General features: G+C 45.0%; 2 protein-coding genes across 7 annotated transcripts in view; one reads left to right on the top strand and one right to left on the bottom strand.

The window, feature by feature from the left end:
• The window catches only part of dlg3 (discs, large homolog 3 (Drosophila)), a 74,620-nt gene extending 66,628 nt beyond the window's left edge, over positions 1–7,992 (top strand). For all 6 annotated transcript variants that reach the window (XM_056438752.1, XM_056438750.1, XM_056438751.1 and 3 more), the window contains 10 exons: positions 2,073–2,249; positions 2,341–2,416; positions 3,000–3,099; positions 4,575–4,616; positions 4,816–4,866; positions 4,970–5,071; positions 5,156–5,328; positions 5,566–5,678; positions 5,763–5,854; positions 6,514–7,992. In XM_056438752.1, coding sequence (XP_056294727.1) covers positions 2,073–2,249; positions 2,341–2,416; positions 3,000–3,099; positions 4,575–4,616; positions 4,816–4,866; positions 4,970–5,071; positions 5,156–5,328; positions 5,566–5,678; positions 5,763–5,854; positions 6,514–6,620 — 1,033 coding nt within the window. In that variant the 3' untranslated portion in view covers positions 6,621–7,992. The remainder of the gene's footprint in view (positions 1–2,072; positions 2,250–2,340; positions 2,417–2,999; positions 3,100–4,574; positions 4,617–4,815; positions 4,867–4,969; positions 5,072–5,155; positions 5,329–5,565; positions 5,679–5,762; positions 5,855–6,513) is intronic.
• A 1,755-nt stretch (positions 7,993–9,747) lies between these two features.
• Positions 9,748–18,912, bottom strand: tex11 (testis expressed 11). The gene is made up of 29 exons (XM_056438757.1): positions 18,885–18,912; positions 17,995–18,107; positions 17,591–17,675; positions 17,340–17,419; positions 17,176–17,256; positions 16,969–17,088; positions 16,674–16,754; positions 16,495–16,580; positions 16,357–16,414; positions 16,159–16,254; positions 15,969–16,050; positions 15,617–15,695; positions 15,315–15,466; positions 15,090–15,175; positions 14,713–14,850; positions 14,472–14,574; positions 14,218–14,342; positions 13,758–13,843; positions 13,177–13,230; positions 13,040–13,080; positions 12,879–12,956; positions 12,690–12,760; positions 12,055–12,168; positions 11,759–11,831; positions 11,362–11,511; positions 11,135–11,243; positions 10,917–11,037; positions 10,108–10,275; positions 9,748–9,962 (listed from the first exon to the last, which is right to left on the bottom strand). Exons 1-29 carry the CDS (start codon positions 18,910–18,912, stop codon positions 9,891–9,893), a joined length of 2,730 nt encoding a protein of 909 aa, XP_056294732.1. The 3' UTR covers positions 9,748–9,890.
• Positions 18,913–19,738: the final 826 nt, after the last annotated feature.

Below are 19,738 nucleotides of genomic sequence, written 5' to 3'. Positions count from 1 at the left end.
TAAAGGCTTGAAAATTAATTTGTTGTTTTTTATCCGATTAATCGGATAAAATAATCAACCGATTAATCGATTATCAAAATAATCGATAGTTGCAGCCCTAGTGTCACGTGTTCTTACACTCTGAAACGCGCTAAGTGTGTCGCGTTGCTATAAAATGGTCAATCAGGTTAAGAATCTGAGGTAACTTTCCCTCGTTCGGCCTGTCACAATAGTTAGGTTATCGACTGGTCCGACGATGTATCGATGTGGCCCCCACCATGCTGGATGCCCTCGATGCTTGTTGTGTTGACGTGTGTGTTTGTTTACATGAGAATGTCGACAACTTTTTCGCCAACATGATGCTTGCATGAACAGCAGGTTTCCCCGACCATTATCGGACTTTGGCAAAGTGCAAACATGAAGCAATTTTGTTTGTTCGAGTGCATTTTGATCTTCATTTTGATCTTATCTTTTTTATTGACTGTTTAAAAAAAATATGTTCACAAGCCAATTCCTTTGTCTGAATATACTTAAGAACTAAATGTGAATCGCTCGTTCAAAGGGTGTACTTGCATTATGATGCTATTATACCTTTATCGTATGATTGGCATAAATTAAAATGACAACGATATTGTTTATTGTAATCACTTGTGGGACCGTTTATCGTGGAGGGCAGATGAGCTTCCACTAGATTGCATCATGTATATTTTAGTTGTTTTTAAAGTTGTGCAACATCTTTAACCGTGATACTGGCCCATTGTGTGTGTGTCCTGAAGATGTGCTGTAATCTTGTGGGTCAAGTGAACTAAAATACCTTTTAGCAATGACTGGGTTTACTTGTCTGACAAGATTGTGACGCACTCAGGCAGACAATAAACACTGAATGTCTGTGGTGGAAAGTATTTGGCAAAAGCAGTTTGAAATGTCAAGTGGAAATTCATGAATAGCGTGCTTTAAGTATACGTGTTGCAGTGTAACCTTGCTTTAACCCTCCATGTGTTTTTATTACAACACTTGTTGATAACTCAAGCCACAGACAAAATGAAAGCAATGTCAAAAAATTAGTCACAACGAATAAAGTGACACAGGAAATTCAAGCTGCCATTTTGTGCCACGTGTAGGGATGGGTATCGTTTGGGTTTTTTCCGATACCGGTGCTAAACCGGTACTTTTAAAACGATACCGGTGCCTAAACGGTGCCTGAATCGATACTTTTTTTTTAAACGCACAATGAGGACATTAAAAACCTCTTCGGCCATATTCCCTGTAGAAGCCGTTATCATGGAGCACTGACAAACAACGGATATCAGACTGTTAACATACACAATAAATGTTCTCCATTATATGTGATATGTATCGTCATGTGCAGACTTTATAGGGTTAATCCTGTCACTGTGTTGATGGACAAAGAGAACAACCAATCAGAGGGACTGAAGATGACACGTGACAAATAAAGTGTTGCTTCTGACAGCGAGAGTTACACTGAAACAAAGTGACGCCCCACGGTCTTTATTCCTCCGTCATTATATTCCCGGTAACACCGGGTAAACAGCCGGGACCGCTGTACATCAACACATCTGCTAGCAGACTGTCACGCTCGTAGCTAGCGCTAGCTACGAGCTAGCTTAAACATGGTTATAATGGATAATTTATTATTTCTTGGGCTACTTTTATGAATGCAAGACTTGCAGTCAACGTTCCGGTACTAAACTGAGTTCAGGCTGCTCGTCATCATCGGTCCCCATCGCGCCCAGCCTGACGCTGGTGTGCTCGACACGGGCTCACTAGTCACACACGGCGCAGCCTCCGCTGTCAGAGTTAAATATGAGAGGCTCGTAACCTGCTGACAGGGCGGAGTCACCTGAGAAGTTCACAACAATAGTTTTTTTCAATTTCAATCGGCTCAGGCACCGGAATGTGCGTTTCGGTCCGGGTAGCACCGGTTGTATTAACCGGTGCCACATTGGCACCGGTTTCCGGTACCCAACCCGAGCCACGTGTGGAGTCAGTTGATCGTGATGTATCTGGAATCTCTTCACGCAGACGCCAGATGAAAGGAAGGAGTGTAACCCCAGCCTTTGCTTCTTTTGCAGAGCCTTGTTTGACTATGATCGAACGAGGGACAGCTGCCTGCCCAGCCAAGGCCTGAGCTTCTCTTACGGGGATATCCTCCACGTCATAAACGCTTCTGATGACGAGTGGTGGCAGGCGAGGCTGGTCACACCGCATGGAGAGAGCGAGCAGATCGGGGTCATTCCGAGCAAGAAAAGGTACACTCGCTTTGCTCATGCCAGACAAAGCCAATGCGACTACTACCATTCACGCCCATTCTAACACGATTTCCCCTTTTCTCCGCCCCAGAGTGGAGAAGAAAGAGCGAGCCAGGTTAAAAACAGTCAAGTTCCACGCCAGGACAGGCATGATTGAATCCAACAGGGTAAGTGTAGAGGGCCAGCTGCTGCCTGAGAGGCTTCAGAGCTGCTGCTGGCCTCCCAGGGAGATGGCCCACTTCCCCCTGTGTGTGGGAAAGAGACCAGCACCTGCTCACTGAAGCGGGCACAAAAAGCGCTCGTATTACTGTATGGATTACACAGAATCTCCGTGGAGAGGAGAGGTCCCCGTAACCTCCACAGCTCAGGCACTCAGTGAGATTAAGAAATGTGCACTTAGAGAATGTCTGCACGTTGGTCAGAGGCCGAGCCGTCAGATGTAATTTGCAGAAGTATAAATCAGCTGTCGTGTTGTCTGTCGTCTATAATGCAAACAGATTCCGATTAATGAAAATCGTACATGTTTAATTTGGTAAACGGAAGCCTGTTTCCGTCACATCGATGTGCCATTCATTTCCACCCATTACCTGCTTCTCATTTTCATTAATTTGATGTGAATTGTTTGTTTACATTTCATTTGTTTTTTTGCATGGGTGTCGAGTGCCCTCATTGAAACCCATTCTGTTTTTGTTTTCACCCTCTCGTTGCCCCCCCTCCCCTCCCCCTTCTCACCCACACATCGACAAGCAGCCAGTCAAAGTAAAGCGCAAAAAAAGCTTCAACCTCTCACGCAAGTTCCCGTTTTACAAGAGCAAGGAGAATATTGTGCAGGAGTTGGGGGAGTCTGAACGTGAGTACCAGCTGTGTGATCGAGGGGCCCGTGTTGTTGTTTTTCGTCCTCTCCCCTTCATGCTTCAGTTCTGTCTGTCAACTTTCATCTTTCCGCTCACCTCCAGGGATGGTTTGTGTGACGCCACCACTCTCATCCCTTTCTCCCTGTCCCAGAGAGATGCTCCACATGCTGAGCCGGCAGCTAGAGATGTGGGCTCCTCTCCGGTGTGTCTGTGCATCTGTCTCTGGGCTCCAGAGGAGTGTGTGCTGCCAGCTGTGTGTGTGTGTGTGTGTGTGTGTGTGTGTGGGGGCTTGGCTGCATTAACACACAGGCCTTCTAACACTGATGCTACTCCTTGTATGAGCCCTGATCAATTATCCAGTCAGTCACTGACCCACAACAAGAATCTCATTAACTGGACTGAAGCTTTAACACTTAACAGGTCAGAATCCCGTTCTAATGGGATTGGGCTTGTGTAATTGAAAGCCCGTGGCTTACTATGAACAAAGTGGGGCTCGGGCTTAATGAGCACAACGCCACGTGTCAGTGGGCCTGGCCAGCACGACACGGCACTCCTCTTCCTCTCTGCCCCAACTCTCACTAACCTCTTCTTCTTCCTGTCTGCTCTCTTCTCTTGGTTTCTGCTCTCACCTGTCGGGACTTCTAGGACTTCCCAGGGTTAAGCGATGACTTTTATGGATCAAAGAGTTTGAGTAAGTGTGTGGTTGTCAAGCAAGTGTCCCCTGAGCTCAGAGAAAAATGCTTCGTCACTGCAGACCCAGTTGGGAATGCTAAACCACACACATGTAGTTTAGAGTGACGCACACACAGACCTGCATGCCTCTTTACACACACACACACACAGACCTGCATGCCTCTTTACACACACACACACAGACCTGCGTCCCTGCTTACACACACACACAGACCTGCGTCCCTGCTTACACACACAACACACACGCACACACACACACCTCCTTAGATTCAAGGTACATATCAAATCTGCATTCCCAATGCGAGGCGTTACTTATTCCAAACGTCTCATGCGGTCATGACGATAAATGTTGGTCAGAGTTTTGTCACACAGAGCGGCACACCGTCACAGAGCGGTGTGCTGCTCTGCCTGGTTGGAAACACTTTTCCCCTCCAGTTCCCCCGAGTCGCTCGCCTCCCTCCTGTGGACGGCGCGCCGTGTTTTCTTTGTCTTTGCCCTGTGAGGAGATCCGCTGCCACGGGCACCGATCGAGCAATAGGAAACATTGGCCAGGGATTCCGGGTCATTTGGGACATTGCCACAGGAAACACTTAATTTCCTATTGCTTTCCCCTGAAACCACTTCCCTAATATTGTGAGAGCATGGCCTGCCGACCCATACAATACTTCTCCTTTCTTTATCTTCTTTTTGTAATGGCCTTGATGTTGAGAAACATGGGTCTATTTCCTGAGGCTGTTGAGGTGTTAATGATCTGTAACTCGTTGTTGTGCTTTTGCAGAATGCCTGACGTCCAACACCAGTGACAGTGAAAGCAGTTCGAGTGAGTCACCTTAATGTCTCATGGTTTGTTTTACACTGCCCACATATATTAAATAATAACATGGTCGATGTTCTTAAATCTACCTGTGAAATCACATCTGTAAATGAATACTCCTCGTGGTGTTTTATCAGCCTTGTGCCTCTTTTTGTATTTCTTTAAATGAGATGAGAAGTTTCTGATTCTTGTTTTGTGGTTGCAGAGGGGCAGGAGGACACGATTCTTTCCTATGAGCCGGTCATTCGACAGGAAAGTGAGTGGTTCACTTCTGCACCGTAGGAGACAGTCAAACTACATCGTGAGGTTCAACATGCATCCTCACCCCCCCCCCCCCCCCCCCTTCCTCTCCTATGCAGTCCACTACACGCGGCCTGTGATCATACTGGGCCCCATGAAGGACAGAGTAAACGATGACCTCATCTCCGAGTTCCCCCACAAGTTTGGCTCCTGTGTACCCCGTGAGTTCTCAGCAGCGCCTCCAGTCGGCACACCTGGACCGAGCAGCAGTGATGACGTTGCGTTCGTTGCGTTCCCTTCTGCAGATACGACTCGTCCGAGGCGAGAGATCGAGATGGACGGCCAGGACTACCACTTTGTGGGCTCGCGAGAGCAAATGGAGAAGGACATTCAGGATAATAAGTTCATTGAGGCCGGCCAGTTCAATGAGAACCTCTACGGGACGAGCATCTTGTCCGTCCGCACCGTGGCTGAGAGGGTGAGCACCAGGCCCGCGGGCCTCCGTACGACGCGTAACCCCATTGGGTTCGGTGGATTTAAGATGTAACTGGAGGCACGTTGGGTTTCCTGCTACATCTGAGGGGCAGACGTTTGTAGTTAACGGTGAACCAAATGTTTTGTTTGCCTTGGCATCGACAAAGCGGGACGAGAACCAAAATCTAACCCTTAATCTAGTGTCTCATATGTTTTATCAGAATGTTTCTCCACCTCTCAGCAGGGGAAGCACTGCATTCTGGATGTGTCGGGGAATGCCATTAAACGACTGCAGCAAGCACAACTTTATCCGATTGCCATCTTTATTAAACCAAAATCCATTGAAGCCCTGATGTGAGTTTGGGCTTTTGGTCCACGCTCGTTCCCGTTGGGTCGAGGCGTGTCCGCGGCTCTAATCACAGCTGCTTGTCTTTTCAGGGAAATGAACAAGAGGCAGACGTACGAGCAGGCCAATAAAGTCTTTGACAAGGCGGTGAAGCTGGAGCAAGACTTTGGAGAGTATTTCACAGGTTGGTCTCACTGCCCTTCTGCTCTGGGTCACCAGGAATTATCAGGAGCTAATTTAATCTGTCAATAATATTCACGATTACTTGGTTCATAAAAGAGAATTGAGGAATAACCCAAAGATATTCAGTGTACTAAAAACAAAAGACTAATTCACTGTTGATCAAATGCCCTAATTAATCGACTAATGTTTACAACTCTGATGGATCGTTTGTTTTATTTCTATATCAATGATTAACATCATGAAATAGCGAAGGAAGAAAACATTGGAGTGAAGGTTACGTGTGCGGCACCGGATACAAACGGGCTCGTTAGTGAATAGTTTCCTGGATATAATCATCCAAAATTCACCTGTTAATGTAATGAAATGTTCCTCTTTGATCAATATGTGTTTGTGTTTAACACAAACGTTTTCTCTCTGGCCTGCCGGCCACACAAAGAGAGGCAATAAAGAGTTATGGTCCTTCAAGAAAGTTGATTTCATTAAAAAAAAGACTACATCTTAGAAATGACCTCAACACAAGCTTTGAATGTAAAAAAGAAAAGAAAAAACCCGTTTTAATTTAATGAATTGATCATAGTTGTAGCAGATGGATGATCTGTTGACTTTTTGGTTCGTCAACCTGTTGTTCCAACAGTTCTGATGCTGCGCTTGTGTCTCCAGCTATCGTACAGGGCGACTCACTAGAGGAGATCTACAACAAAATCAAGCTCATCATCGAGGAGCAGTCTGGTCCCTACATCTGGATCCCCTCCTCCGAGAAGCTTTGAGCTCCCTGCCGTGCCCTCTGCGTCGGTGCAGCGCTCCCCTCTTGCCTCCCAGAGACCCCACCCGAGCCCAAATAGCCCCCGTCCTCACTTCCTTTTTGCAGATATGTTTCATATCAAGTTTTAGTGTCATCATTATGTTACTCTCTAAATGAAAAAGAAGTCTTATCACCATTACTGTGACTGTGCACACCCCTGCATGAGTTTCTCAACAAATCCATTCAAGACTGGAAATGCCATTCCAAAGGAATTTGTCAAATGAAAACAAAAGGGAAAAGGAATCGATCCTTTTGTGAACTGGGACTGACTGAAGATCAGAATGTTACAGAAATCTGGAAAGAGGAGTTGGGATTCAAAAAGAAGTCGCAGGGAAACAGAGACAAATCATACCAAGTTGGAACACTTTGTAAATGTTCATCAAATCACATTTAAAAAGACGTGCGAGATGAGAAGTGAAGACCAATTACGGTTTGTTTTTTCTTTTTCTAAAAAGACTGGATAAACTCGAGCCCTGCTGATGGTATTGTTCAAGGAGTCGTCTCGTGTTTATAAGGACTGAGGACATTAGTGGAGCCGACAAACCGGTGATCTATTTATCACTAACCAGCTCGCTGTTTGGCCGTCTGCCAGTTGTCTGCGTTGCAGCTGATGAAGACGTCTCGGGAGGCAGATCAAGAGGCAGAACCGCGTTGTGAATCTACATTTATATTATGAAATCACAAGATCAATGATAAAAATCCCACTGAGATTTTACGACATATTAAAAACTACACGTTTTACACGTCACTAGAATTGTCAATTTGGAGGGCTGTTAGATTTTTATTTTTTTCATCTTTCTTTGTGGGATTATTTGTTTGGTTTTTAGCTGCTCTGTGTAAAGGATGGAGGTAGAGAAGTGTAACTGGGCTCTCTGCAAAACACCAAACTGCCTTACTTCAAATACAAATTCTGTTGTGTGGCTACCTGTCGTCTGAGTGAGGCTGCACACAAATAACAGCGAAAAGAGGGAATACCATCTTCTTTTCTTCCGTTTTGTGGTGTCCCTGACTGCCAGGAGGCCTGACTTGAGTGCAATAGTTAAAACAAAGTCTCACCTCTGCAACGGATTAAGTAAAGTCTCACCTGCATTTCAACCCTTCTTTCTATTTAATAATACAAAATTGGCCATCGGATTACGATGAGCAGCCAGAGCCTCGTGACTCCTGTTGCGCAGCAGACCCCCGATTACACTCTCTGCCTTCTAGAGGATTCTCTTCTGGTTGACTGGTCACATGGTACTGTCCTATCTGCCGCCATGATGGTGGCCTTAAAACGGGTAGAACAAGACAATAATTGTATTGGATGTCCTAACAATTAAAGAGTAAATTTAACCTGTTTTGGATTGTCCCCCTACCAAAAATATCACTAAAGTTGGGTTTGATTAAAACCTACGTGCTTTGTGCATCTACACACGTATGAATTCTTAATGAATCTTGTTGATGACCCGCTGTGTCGAGCTCTTCGTGTGTCTGCGGTTTCTTTGGCCGAACAGAAACCATTTCCCCTGCGCGGGGGAGGCGGCGGAGCTCACAGCCGTCTAATGAGAAGGAGCCATGGCGGTCCAGTTGCGTGGTCCACAGCGCCTTCAGCACAGCAGCCTGACCGGGCTGTTCCGGGTCTCCTCTGGGCGCTCATGCGGGAAACCTCTTTGGCACCGGCGGGCTTGAACCGAGCGGCCCCGCCCTCGCACGCAGATCTCGGCCCTGTGTGTTGATGTGTGCATGTGAGGGAGCACGACTGAAGAAGGAATACTGTGGCCCCTGATCCTGTGAACATTCTCACTTTCCTCTCCAGCTTTTTGACGAGTGCAAAGTATTTTTTTCTTCTTTTTGTTCTTCATTTTGTTGTCCTTCTCAGAGAGCCAGACCCAACTGGAAGCGGTAACCTAGACCTCTGGGTCCCCTGCTCTCGCCCACCCACAGAGCACCTGTACCTGCAGGCGTTTTCTGAACAGGTGTGCCCACCTGCCGGGCACCACTGCTCAGCCAGCTGTCATTACCTGTGTCAAAACCAGAGTTCAGGGAATAACCGAAGGGAACAGAGCCATTAATAAACTGCTTGCAGACTGTTTCAGAGGGTGTGGTCGCTGTGCAATGTAAATACGCCCCCAGCAGATCGCCCCCACCTGTGCTCCATGCATGTGTGAATCAAACTGCGACAAAACATGTTTTATAGACCACAAATGTCAGGTAAGTAAAGTTTGAGCTGTTGTTGAGATCATTTCCATACAAATGTGCTGTATTGTTGGTATTTCTCTTAAAATGCCTATTGGAAAACTTACCTAATCAGTTGGGAATTAAATCCCCTCAAGTAGGGCCTGTCTACATGTGATTTCTTGTGGACCGTGTCTGGGTGTATAGATTATAACAAAATATATTGTAAAATACATAATTAAAGAGATGCAGGCAGAAACCTACACGATCACAACGACCAGCAGCATCGATCAATACATCCGACATTTAGACTCGGTCCTCTGGTGTTTAGTTGAAATCCAGCTGACTGTTAACAATGTGTGTGGAACTCATACCTGTCAGCCATATCAAAGCCCAAAGAACGTGATTTCATTTGACTCCATTGAGGTTGTGCTATAGAACGAGATGGAACCTGAATGCCTCTGTGTGTATAATTGACGAGGGTCTTTGTTCTGATGAGAGAAATGATGACATGCTTTTATTTTTGGGTGGGGGACTCGGGGTTCTTGTTTGTACTTTTGGGTGATGTTTATGTTCTGGCACATCTGTGCAGTAAGTGCTTGCGAACATGAACCCGTTGATTGTAGTCGTTTCCTTCCCGTCGCTGCAGGTGGTTCAGCCTCTCGGGACATCTTCCTGTCATGAGGGAACACAGTCCTGCAACTTTTGTTTGGGTTTTATTTTGGGACTTGACAAGTTTATTTGTTTGAAAATAAAATATGTGACTCAGTTATGATTTCGATCTGCTTGTCTTTGAGCTTAAAACAACTTCGTAGTTTTGAAAATAATTGAATTAGGCAGATTTTCTTTCAGAGATCATTCTTTGGCATTTTAGCCATTATTGACCTCGATAGATAATTATGTTTCTTAAACCACTCGTAGGACATCTCACATTAACACAGATTCAAAGCATCACTTTATTTGATGAACATTTGACCACAACAATAACATTTAACAAACAACAAACTGTTGGAACTGAATCAATTTAAATGGGAACAGGCCGTTAACACCGAGCTGAGACCGCTGACCGGTCCCAGTTCAGTTATTCCTCCATGGCGAGGTTCTTTTGGGCTTTGTCCAACCGGTCCAGGATTTCGGTGTAGAGACCAGACATCTGTGGGACACGAGAGAAACCGGTACAGCCAGTAAAGGTATTGGCTCTGAAGGGCCTACAGTGATGGTGATATACTTCATTTATAAGACGTGTGTTTCTGTCGGGTTGATTCACCCCCCCCCCCCCCCCCCCACCAGGCCTGTACCTGTGTCTCGTAGCTCTCCTGCAGCGATCCGAGGTGGCGGATGAAGCCCATGGCGAGGCCGCACCACTTCTCGGCCTCGGGGTACTGAGCCAGGCTGTACAGCAGGATCCCCGTGTTCCAAGCCCGAGTCAGCAGCCACAGGGTCTCCATCTCCGGGAAGTCGTCCGGCTGCAGCGAAGAGCAAGGAGATGTTCAGAAGGCCGTGAAGAGGACGCCACCTGGGTGACTCGCTAGCACCAAGTGAATGGAAGGAAACCTGTTTGTTTTTTATTGGGTGAACCCTGTGAGTAACTTTCATCCAATCCTGTTCTACTGTATGTTAAGTTTTACTCATGCCTTGAAGTCTTAAACAGACCGTAAACAAACTGGAAGTTCTTATCATTTCTAAAGTTTCACACGTTCTTTTCACACCACTTTATTCTCGGGCTTTCACTTTGATCCAAAGAATCCCACAGCTTTTGAGTAATAACTCCAAATGAGAGGGGAAATATGCACTGCAAGTGAAGCAGCGCAATGTCTCAATAATTCGATGCCTCTTTCAGAGCTGCAGCTCACCGGCAGTACGATGACTCGTACAGCACATTAACATTCAGATTGGCAGGAAGGGGTTGGTGAATGGAAGCATCTGCGAATTGAAGTGTGGCTGAAAGCCCATTGATAAAAAAATAAATACAAAAAGAGGTTTCTATAACAGCACGCAGGCACGGAGTGGAAGAGAGGGGCGTAGTTATACAGCGGGGAGCCGTCCTGGTGGAGCGAACAGGAGGCGTGTGCCAGGGGATGGCCGTGTGTGATTGGCGCCGACTCACTGCGGCTGCAATGATGGACAGCGCCTCCTCGTAGTAGTCCCACACCTCCTCGAGCACATGGGCCTCCACCTCCGAAACGCCGCTTGGGAGGGACAGCTTGATCAGGCTGTGAACACACTTGCTGCGAACGAGACACAGAAACAGGGACGCCATTGGAAACCCTTTCAGCCCGGGAAGCACGTTGTGGGTATTCTCATGTCGGGTCGTGGCGGGTTTGCCTGCAGCAAGCCGGGTCGGCCCGCGGTTGTTTCTTGTACAGAGAGAGAGCCACCCTCAAGGCCTTCTTGCAAAGCAGAGGGAAGTGGGCTGGAGGCTCCATGGCTAAGGCTACATGTAGAAGAAGAGAGAAAATATGACGACCTACTGCAAATACTGGACTGTCTGATTCTTGTCGCGGGTCAGCAGAGATCTGATGAACAATGCAGCCGTTGGTTTGTGTCCTTACCGGCGATCGTCTCCAGCACTTTGGTTTCAACATTTTCGAGCTCCAAGACGGACTCCAGCACCGTCTCCAGCTCGGGGTCATTCAGCTTCGCTCGAGCCTCAAATTCATAGAGCAGCAGCAGCGTGTCCGTGGGGTCCATTGGGGAGCTTCCTACGAGCGCCGCGAGGATACACTTCTTTAGCTCCATTTTCATTAGACATGCAAATACATATCAATTCAATTCAGTTTATTTGTATCGCCCATTATTACAAATGTGTCTCGGAGTGCTTTACAATCTGTACACATCGACATCCCAGTCCCAAAACCTCACATCGGATCAGGAGAAACTCCCAAACAACCCTTCACGGGGATATTATAATCCTGGCTGTAATTCAGGTCGTGAAGCTGCTCAAGGTACCTGACGCCTTCAGGGTTTTCCAGACCTCCCAACAGATCTGAATGTACTCCAGAGCCTGAGTGAGCTGCTCAGTCTGTGAACCAAACACAAACACGTCACAAGCATTCTGGGTTCCTCGTCGCCATCTAGTGGTCACTTCCTCTTCCACGGCAGAGCGATTCAGCATGAAACGCGTCGGCCAGCACCAACAGTGTGGTTAGTCACCTCTCCTCTCCAATGGACTTGGTACATTTCCATCCATGTGGATGGAGAGTGTGCTACATGTGGGAGACGGGCAGAGGGAGTGGGTGGCACACCTGGGCAGAGTGAAGAGACTTCCTGCAGAGCTCCAGAGAGGCAGCAGCCGCCATCAGCAGACACGTCTTCTGGCCCATGAGCAGCGTGCGGTCAGACGGACACAGCTGGGAGAGCTAAGGGGTTCATGCGGATGTCATGTTTTCATTTTGATTGCATGAACCCACAGGTAAACTGGCTGCAGGTAAAGCGGCTGGTTCAGAACAAGAGAAAGACGTGTTTTGGGATCTGAGGGCGTTTTACAACATTACAATCTGGAAAAGTGAAGAAGAACACACTCCTCATTCAACGACCGCTTTTGATGACAAAGAACTTCATCCCAGTTTCTCTGGGACATCGACTCAACATCCAAAAGCAGAAGGACTGTCGACAGAAGGGGCGTTCTCAGATGTGATCGATGTGCTCAGTCAGCATCCCACGGAGGAATAAAGATTATTATTATATAAGATTGCAACTCCAGGTATTCTAATGAGTCACACAGTCAAAGGACAGAGCACCGTGGCTCACTGCTTCTTTATCTTAAACTACGGTGTTTATCTTTCCAAAGCAATGCTAAATCCCTGTTTAGGGTTTATTGATCCACACCCTTGTACTGTAGATATTGATTCATTCACCTGACAAAGCTCAGGGCACTTACCTGGTAAGAGAGCACAAAGAAATCCCTCATTCTGTCAGGGCTGCTCTCGCACTGCAGAGCCGAGTTCCACGCTGTAACAAGGACACACACACACACACACACACACACACACACACACACAGACAAAATGAAGGTGCTGCAAGATGTTTAAGTGATAGCACACCATGCCAGATTGAAGTGACTTGGTACCAATCTTCCTGAACCAGTTGGCTTCCTCTGTGCGTTGCTCAACAGTCATGCGAGATTGGTGTGAAACTTTCTGCAGAGCTGCAAACAAAACATGAAAGCAGATGCTGTAGTTGAGACATTTCTTTAATATGCAGTCCCACCCCTGCTGCATATGTACTCACCCATCTTGAGGTATGGCAGCAGCACATCCAGATTCCCATTCCTACATGGAGTGATGTAAGGTAGTGGATGTGAACCTGTGCTTTTGACGTGTTGAAAGCAGCATCAATAATAGTATATCCTCACACCTCCCCCTCACCTCATCTCATCACTCGATCTTTCTATTGTGGAGAGAACAAGTCGAATCAAACACCTAGAAGAAGATGAATGGAGAAACTGGTGTTGACCTCCTTTCTTTCACCTACTAACTGTTTTATACAGAGACACACTTTCAGTGGCGAAGCAAAGGAATATAGGCCAGTGGATCATAGAGGTGTATGGAACACTAGCACTACAATGTCTCAGCAGCACAGAAGCCATCTTCACTAAATGTTGTCACTTTATGTGTGAAAATCTACAATCATGTTTTGTTCACACAGTCTCAACACATGAAGGCTGAATGCTTTAAAATAAGCAAAATATAGATATTATCTGTTCTACAAGTAAACTGTAAGCAAATTACTGCAGCATGTAAAACACAAGTCAGCCAAAAAAGAGAAGGTAAGCAACCCAAAAAAATAGTGCACTCTACAGGGCTTTGTGAAGTACTGGGAGCTGTGTGTGTGTGAGTCTGGCTTCCTTCTCTTCTCCTTCTTTCAAGCCTTCATGTGAGACATGTTTTATGCGGACAGATAATTGACGTTTGGTATTTAACTCTTCATTTGTAAAGTTCTCACAGACCTGAGAGCCGTCAGAACCTGAGCTTCATCTTCGGAGTTTTCACACAAGCTCTCCAGCGCCTTCATGGCGGTTTCCTGCTGTTGGTTCTGTCACAGAGGAACAAACATCCTCCTCATTTATTCCACCACCCACCAGTCACATTCATCACAATCATGCAGCAGACTAAAAATAGGATTAATGTTTCTGACTTTCCCCGTACTAATTGCTAATGGCTGGTTGCTGTCCAGTCTGTTTGCTGATTGCAGCTCGGGGAAGGGAACACGCACTGATCAGGTTTCTTTGTCTAAATTAAATGAAATATGCCCGGGGAGGTGAAAGACAGCAATGCTCTATCTCTGATAGCGGATTGATTTGACACCCAACGATGAGGAGCTTTTCCTGGTAAAATGCAACATGCCCAAACATCTGATATGCTGCTTTTCTCCCCAAATCAGTGCCGTGACAAAGGACACAATCCTACCTCCAGAGCAATCTGAGCCGCCAGACTGAGGAGGTTGAAAGCAGCTTTCTCCGAGACCAGCAGGCCATCCTCACGGGCAGCTGGCCTCCTGGACAGAAGTCCCATCGCATTCACTGCCTCTACAGCTGGTGCACAATCAACAACCTCGTCACCACAGAGAATATGACGAACATGTGGCTGTAAGGGAACTGTAACACTGACACCGTCGCAGCTTTCACTCTACATGTATGTTTAGACTTGTGTTTTGTAGATACCTCTCTCCACATCCTTCTCCTGCACTGCAATCTTGTAAACACTAAACTGAGTGAAAATGCTGTCAGGATCACATCTCTCTGCCTCCTTAATCGCCTCCTTGGCCTGAAAAGCACAAGTTTTTTCAAATGCATGCAAACACACATGGCAGGAGCATTGTCCTTACTGGCTGGTGACACACACCACCTCTTGTACAACGCGTTTACTTCCCTGACTGACTGTTGGCGGCTCACGGTCGCTTACCTTTTCCAGTTGCTTCAGTTGCAGGAAACAGGAAGCTCTGTTCCTCTGCAGTTTGGCTGAGTTGGGCTCCATTTGACCTGCCTTGAAGAAACTCAGGGAGTAGTTATACCACTGAAGAGCCTCAGAGTAGTTTCTGGCCTGGGAAGAAAGATGGTGCGTTGTTATCCTTTGTTTATCCCTGTGTGGAAATTAAACCTTTGCATCGAACCTGTGCTAACTAGTTAGGAACAGTGGGCAGTGTGTGTGTGTGTGTGTGTGTGTGTGTTGCTATGACACAACAGTGCTGATCACTAAGCCCACATGATGATAACTATACTCTATGTACACTATAAAAAGATATTGTCAATGAAGGAATAACATGGCTGTGTTTAGCATACCTCAAAGTGTGTGGCCGCTTTATCCCAGAGCATGACATGTAGACTTGTGAGGGCCAGTGGAGACAGCTGTTTTCCTGTATAGTGGCCTGTGTGAGTGAACACAATAGTAATACTAATACAGAGGCACAACTACAGGATATTTCCAGCATTATTATAAAATTAACCATCTTTGGACAACACTTCAAATCAGAATTTTACTATAACTGGAATGCAAAACTGAAGTACCGGTGATGATATCCTCGATCTTCTGTTTGGCCAACAGCTCCTTGCCTCTCTGCAGCAGCAGCTCAATGTGCAAGACGAGAGCAGTTCCCAGGTCAGGGGACGCCTCAAAGTGCTGACACACGCGCTTCAAATACTCAAACGCCAGCGTTTCTCTAGAGACATCAGAACAGACATTCAGAGTTCAATAGCTGGGCAGTGCTTAAAAAGAAAATATGTGCATGTGCACATGTTTATGAATACAACTGTGTGTGTCTTTTGACAGAGACAAGTGAGAGCACTTGTAAATATGCTAAAGCGTATACCTGTCTTCAAGCATGAGGAGTTTCACTGTGCTCAGACACAGTTCAAGAGAAACCTTCGATTCCAGCATGTCATTAAGTCCTGAAAAACATATTTCCATGAATGACCTGCTTTCAATTTTGCATTTAACGCTGTGCATCCATATCCACACGGGAACATACTCAGCACAAGCAGCTCTACCGGTACACCTGACATCTCTAGTAAATCCCAGGAAGTAGTTACATCAACACGTTTTTACAAATCCACTTTTCTTTCCAGTCTTCTTCAACCTCTCAGCTACTGACGCCCCACTGCTGCTGCTTGGTTCATGAAGTTCTGTATAAATAATTCAATGACGCTTGGGTAATAACTAACCTGCTCTGATTTGGTCGTCTGAGGCCCCACATCTCAGGAGTATTCTGATCTTTAAGTACAGCCCAGAGGCGCTCACACATTCCTGTCAAATTGCATAGTACAATTGTGTGCACAGCATCTTCTTTTGTTAAGTGCAGGCTTTAGAATGCAGACGTGAAATACAATTTAAAAAGTATTTCTCATATCCCACCTTGTTGGCTAAACTGACAGCATTAAGAGCCTTCTCCTGAAATCTCTGACAGTCCCACTCCAAATAAACAGTTCCGAGGAGCCTCAAAACCTTGGCCTAGTGTGAGGGCAATTAGAGACAGATTTTTAAAAAAAAGAGAAATAACTGTTTTCATTTGTACTCGTTGTCTGTACTGAACTTTGAATTGCACTGTATTACCTGGACTTCAGATCTAGGGGCGTATTTCACATTCATTTTCCCAATTTCATAGCTTTGGCTGAGAGAGAAGAAGAACAAATTACTTTCCCACTGGAATGTTTCTCACACCTTTTTGTAGAAATTAAACATTATCTTTACCTCAGCCAAAATACACTTTCCTCAAACTTTCCCAGATTGTAAGTGTCTATTCCAAAGTTGTAGCACATAAGGGAGAGGTAGGCCGTCTGCATTGAGAAAAAATAGTCAACATCCCCACTTTCAATAGCAATATGTACTGTAAATATGTTGTTATAATGATAACAGAGGTTTTCTTTTACATCTTGTGGGAGCCGCAGCAGCATGTCTTTACAGCGCTGCATATAGACCACGGCCTCATGGTTATTCCCTTGACTTATGGCCTGTAAGGAACAGACTTGAACTTACTGTTAGGAAACAATATAACATTCATTCGCACAGAATGAGATTTCCCTCTCATTGTTTCTCAGTTCTCATTTTAGCTGTCTCACACTTCACACTGCAAGTCTGTCAGAATAGCACTTCCTCAGCTGCCAAATATCACAAGAACAAATATTCACGTTGAAGGTGTTGAACATCACATGCGCCACAGCTCACCGATTCTGCCTGGCATGAGAGAACTCGAAGCAGATCCTTCTCTACGTCCCCCTTGGATGAAGCGTTGTCAGCTGCTCCATCACCTCTGGATGTTAGTTGGCCATAGAGGGTTTCCAGGCTCTATTGAATGTTGTATGATTTGTAAAGACGCCATATTACTGTATGCTTTAAACTACGCTCAATCTGAGTGTTAACCTTTTCTCTCACCTTGACAGCAAATCTTAAAAAGTTATCTGCCATCTGGGGATTCTTGCAGTCCAGCCAGGTTCTTCCTGTCTTGCTGGCCATCTGTAAAGATTACACACTGACAAACAGACTGTGTCCCCCTGAAATGTTGAGCACTCACACAGGGTGGCTACAGTATTGCATACCAGGATCTGCTTACGGATGATGCCCTCTGTTGGATTCTCAGGCACACAGCAGCACAGCAGACTGCATGCGACATGACGCACTGTGAGGATGGTGAGAACGTTTGAATGTGGAAGAAAGAGACACAACTCAGATTAACCCTGCTTGTATTCCTCACATTGTGCGATCATTTCAGATGTAAGTATGGTCATTTCAACTGTCATGATCATCAATAAAATGATCATGTAAATAAATACTGCATTTAGAAGTGTACCTTTTGCTTTCTGATTTGTACTTAGAGTGCTGCCCACATTCTTAGTAACTGCCCAGTTCCACAGCTGGATGGCACACTCCTCAAGCTGTAATAGGAGTAGGACAATTAAATATGCATTAAACTAACATATTCTGCCAAGCTATAGCCATATAAAAGGTGACATAATGCCATATTAGAAGAACTTTTTTTAAAACTTTACAACTTATTATTTAAATGAAAGTAAAATCAGACTGATGACTGACACGAAATACATTTTTGTGACCTACTACAAAAACTCTTGGTATGACATTATGGACGGTCCTGCTTTGCAAGAGCAATATTTGAGATGTTACTGATTGTTTATTACCGCTTTGATTTATTTTTCTATTACTGTCAAATTCTAACTCTCACAAACATGTGTATACCTGTTGATCTGGTATTTTGGGGAAATCCTCTAGACCAGAGACCTCAGAGAAGAGTTTCTCTATCATCTCATCATAATCTGTCGGCTGTTTATGCAGAAGATTATCTGTGAGACCTGTGTAGGAATAAAGAAAATAAAGACATGTTGACAGGCAATGGCTAAATGTACTTCTAATTTGTGTCTTTTGGCAATTTGAAACATAATTCTGAAATGTAGCTGTTGAAATAGGGTAATCTGTCAATGTGGACCGTTGCTTATGTATTCTAGTTATTCAGTCTTAAATTACACGTGCGTCACAAGTTTCCAATCCAGTAGCCTATATGAGAATGTGAAATAAAGAAAAATGAACTCTTCAAAAGTTCAGAAGCCGTAACCAGTATCGTTAACTGAATGTGTGGTATTCATTTCAATAATTATGTATTATATTTCGCAATGATTCCGATTTCCTTTTTCCAGCAACTATTTTAACGACTAGCGAGCTAGGTTAACCTAACCTAACTAGCTAACGTTAGCTTAAGTGATTTAAGTAGGCCTAACAATTGGTCCGATAAAGCATCATTTTTTATAATACGGTAATTTATGAAAGTTAAAGTTGATTGTATCAAAACAGGCTTGATAGTTAGCCATATTCATCGACCATATATGTATATTCATTTTTGCTCATGTTAGAGAAGTGAAGGACATAATAAGCCAAAGCAGAGGAAAAATTAGCTTAAACATAAACCAGCTAACCTAGCTCGCAGTTGAACTCTGAACTCTATGGTTACCTAGACAACGTTTACTGGCTAATAGCCCGGATAAACTGGAGGTCTCGTCCTTAAAACTACTTTATCTACAAATAACGCTTACGTTAGTAGTTAGGCCGGGAGAGTTGAAGGGAGAGTCACTCACATTTAACGGTGGAAGCAAACGGCTCCATGTTGGCCGGACGTTGGCGCCGTTCGTTTGATTGACAGCTGCCACAAATACCGCGAAGTGTGTCCAGGAAGAGCCAGAAGGTGAGTTTAACTCAATTCAGTTTAAGTGTGAATTCTCCAAGACTTGTTGTGCATTGATGTCGTATTTTTACTCTGCGACTGGTTAATATGATCCAGAATATATAGCTCACACTTTCCATGATTATTTTACCTCTAGCTTGGTTGGCTTTCTACTTTAGAGACATTGACATACCTAGACGGAACTATAGTTAACTTACTGTTGGGGGGCCAATCATTAGAGCAAGTTATGATCCCCCTGCTTGTGGAAGTGGTTTCACTGGTTCTGATTATCTGTATGTAATTCTGCATTAATACATGATAAAAGTTGCTCAGTTGCCGTTATTATTTATTATTATTCTGCAATGAAAGTCCCTTCGCTGGGGATGATGGGGAGTGTGCCTCCTGGGCTCCGAGTAAGATCCATGTTCTCAGCAATGCTTTTTCCCTTGGTCAAATGTTCAATATGTTTCCCCGGGTCAACATGTGAAAATCACCCAGTTTATGGCAGACTGACATTATAGACACTCACATTTGACAGACAGACATCTTAAATTAAACCGACAATAGCAATTTCACATAGGCCAGTTTGTCTTTGCAAACACAGCTGCAGCAATTAACCTTAATTATGGGAGCACTAAATTAGTGGCAGAACCTGCTGGAAAGGTTGCAAAGCCAACTGTCAATGCAACATTGCCAACAGGTGTATACATTCTACCTTTTCTTTGTCTTTTGTTAGAACAAGTTGAAAAAACATGATCCTGTCATATC

Source organism: Pseudoliparis swirei, chromosome 19 (assembly GCF_029220125.1).
Source record: "Pseudoliparis swirei isolate HS2019 ecotype Mariana Trench chromosome 19, NWPU_hadal_v1, whole genome shotgun sequence".
NCBI classification, from domain to species: Eukaryota; Metazoa; Chordata; class Actinopteri; order Perciformes; family Liparidae; genus Pseudoliparis; species Pseudoliparis swirei.
Note: the sequence above shows the minus strand (reverse complement) of the source record. Positions and strands in the feature narration are given on the sequence as shown.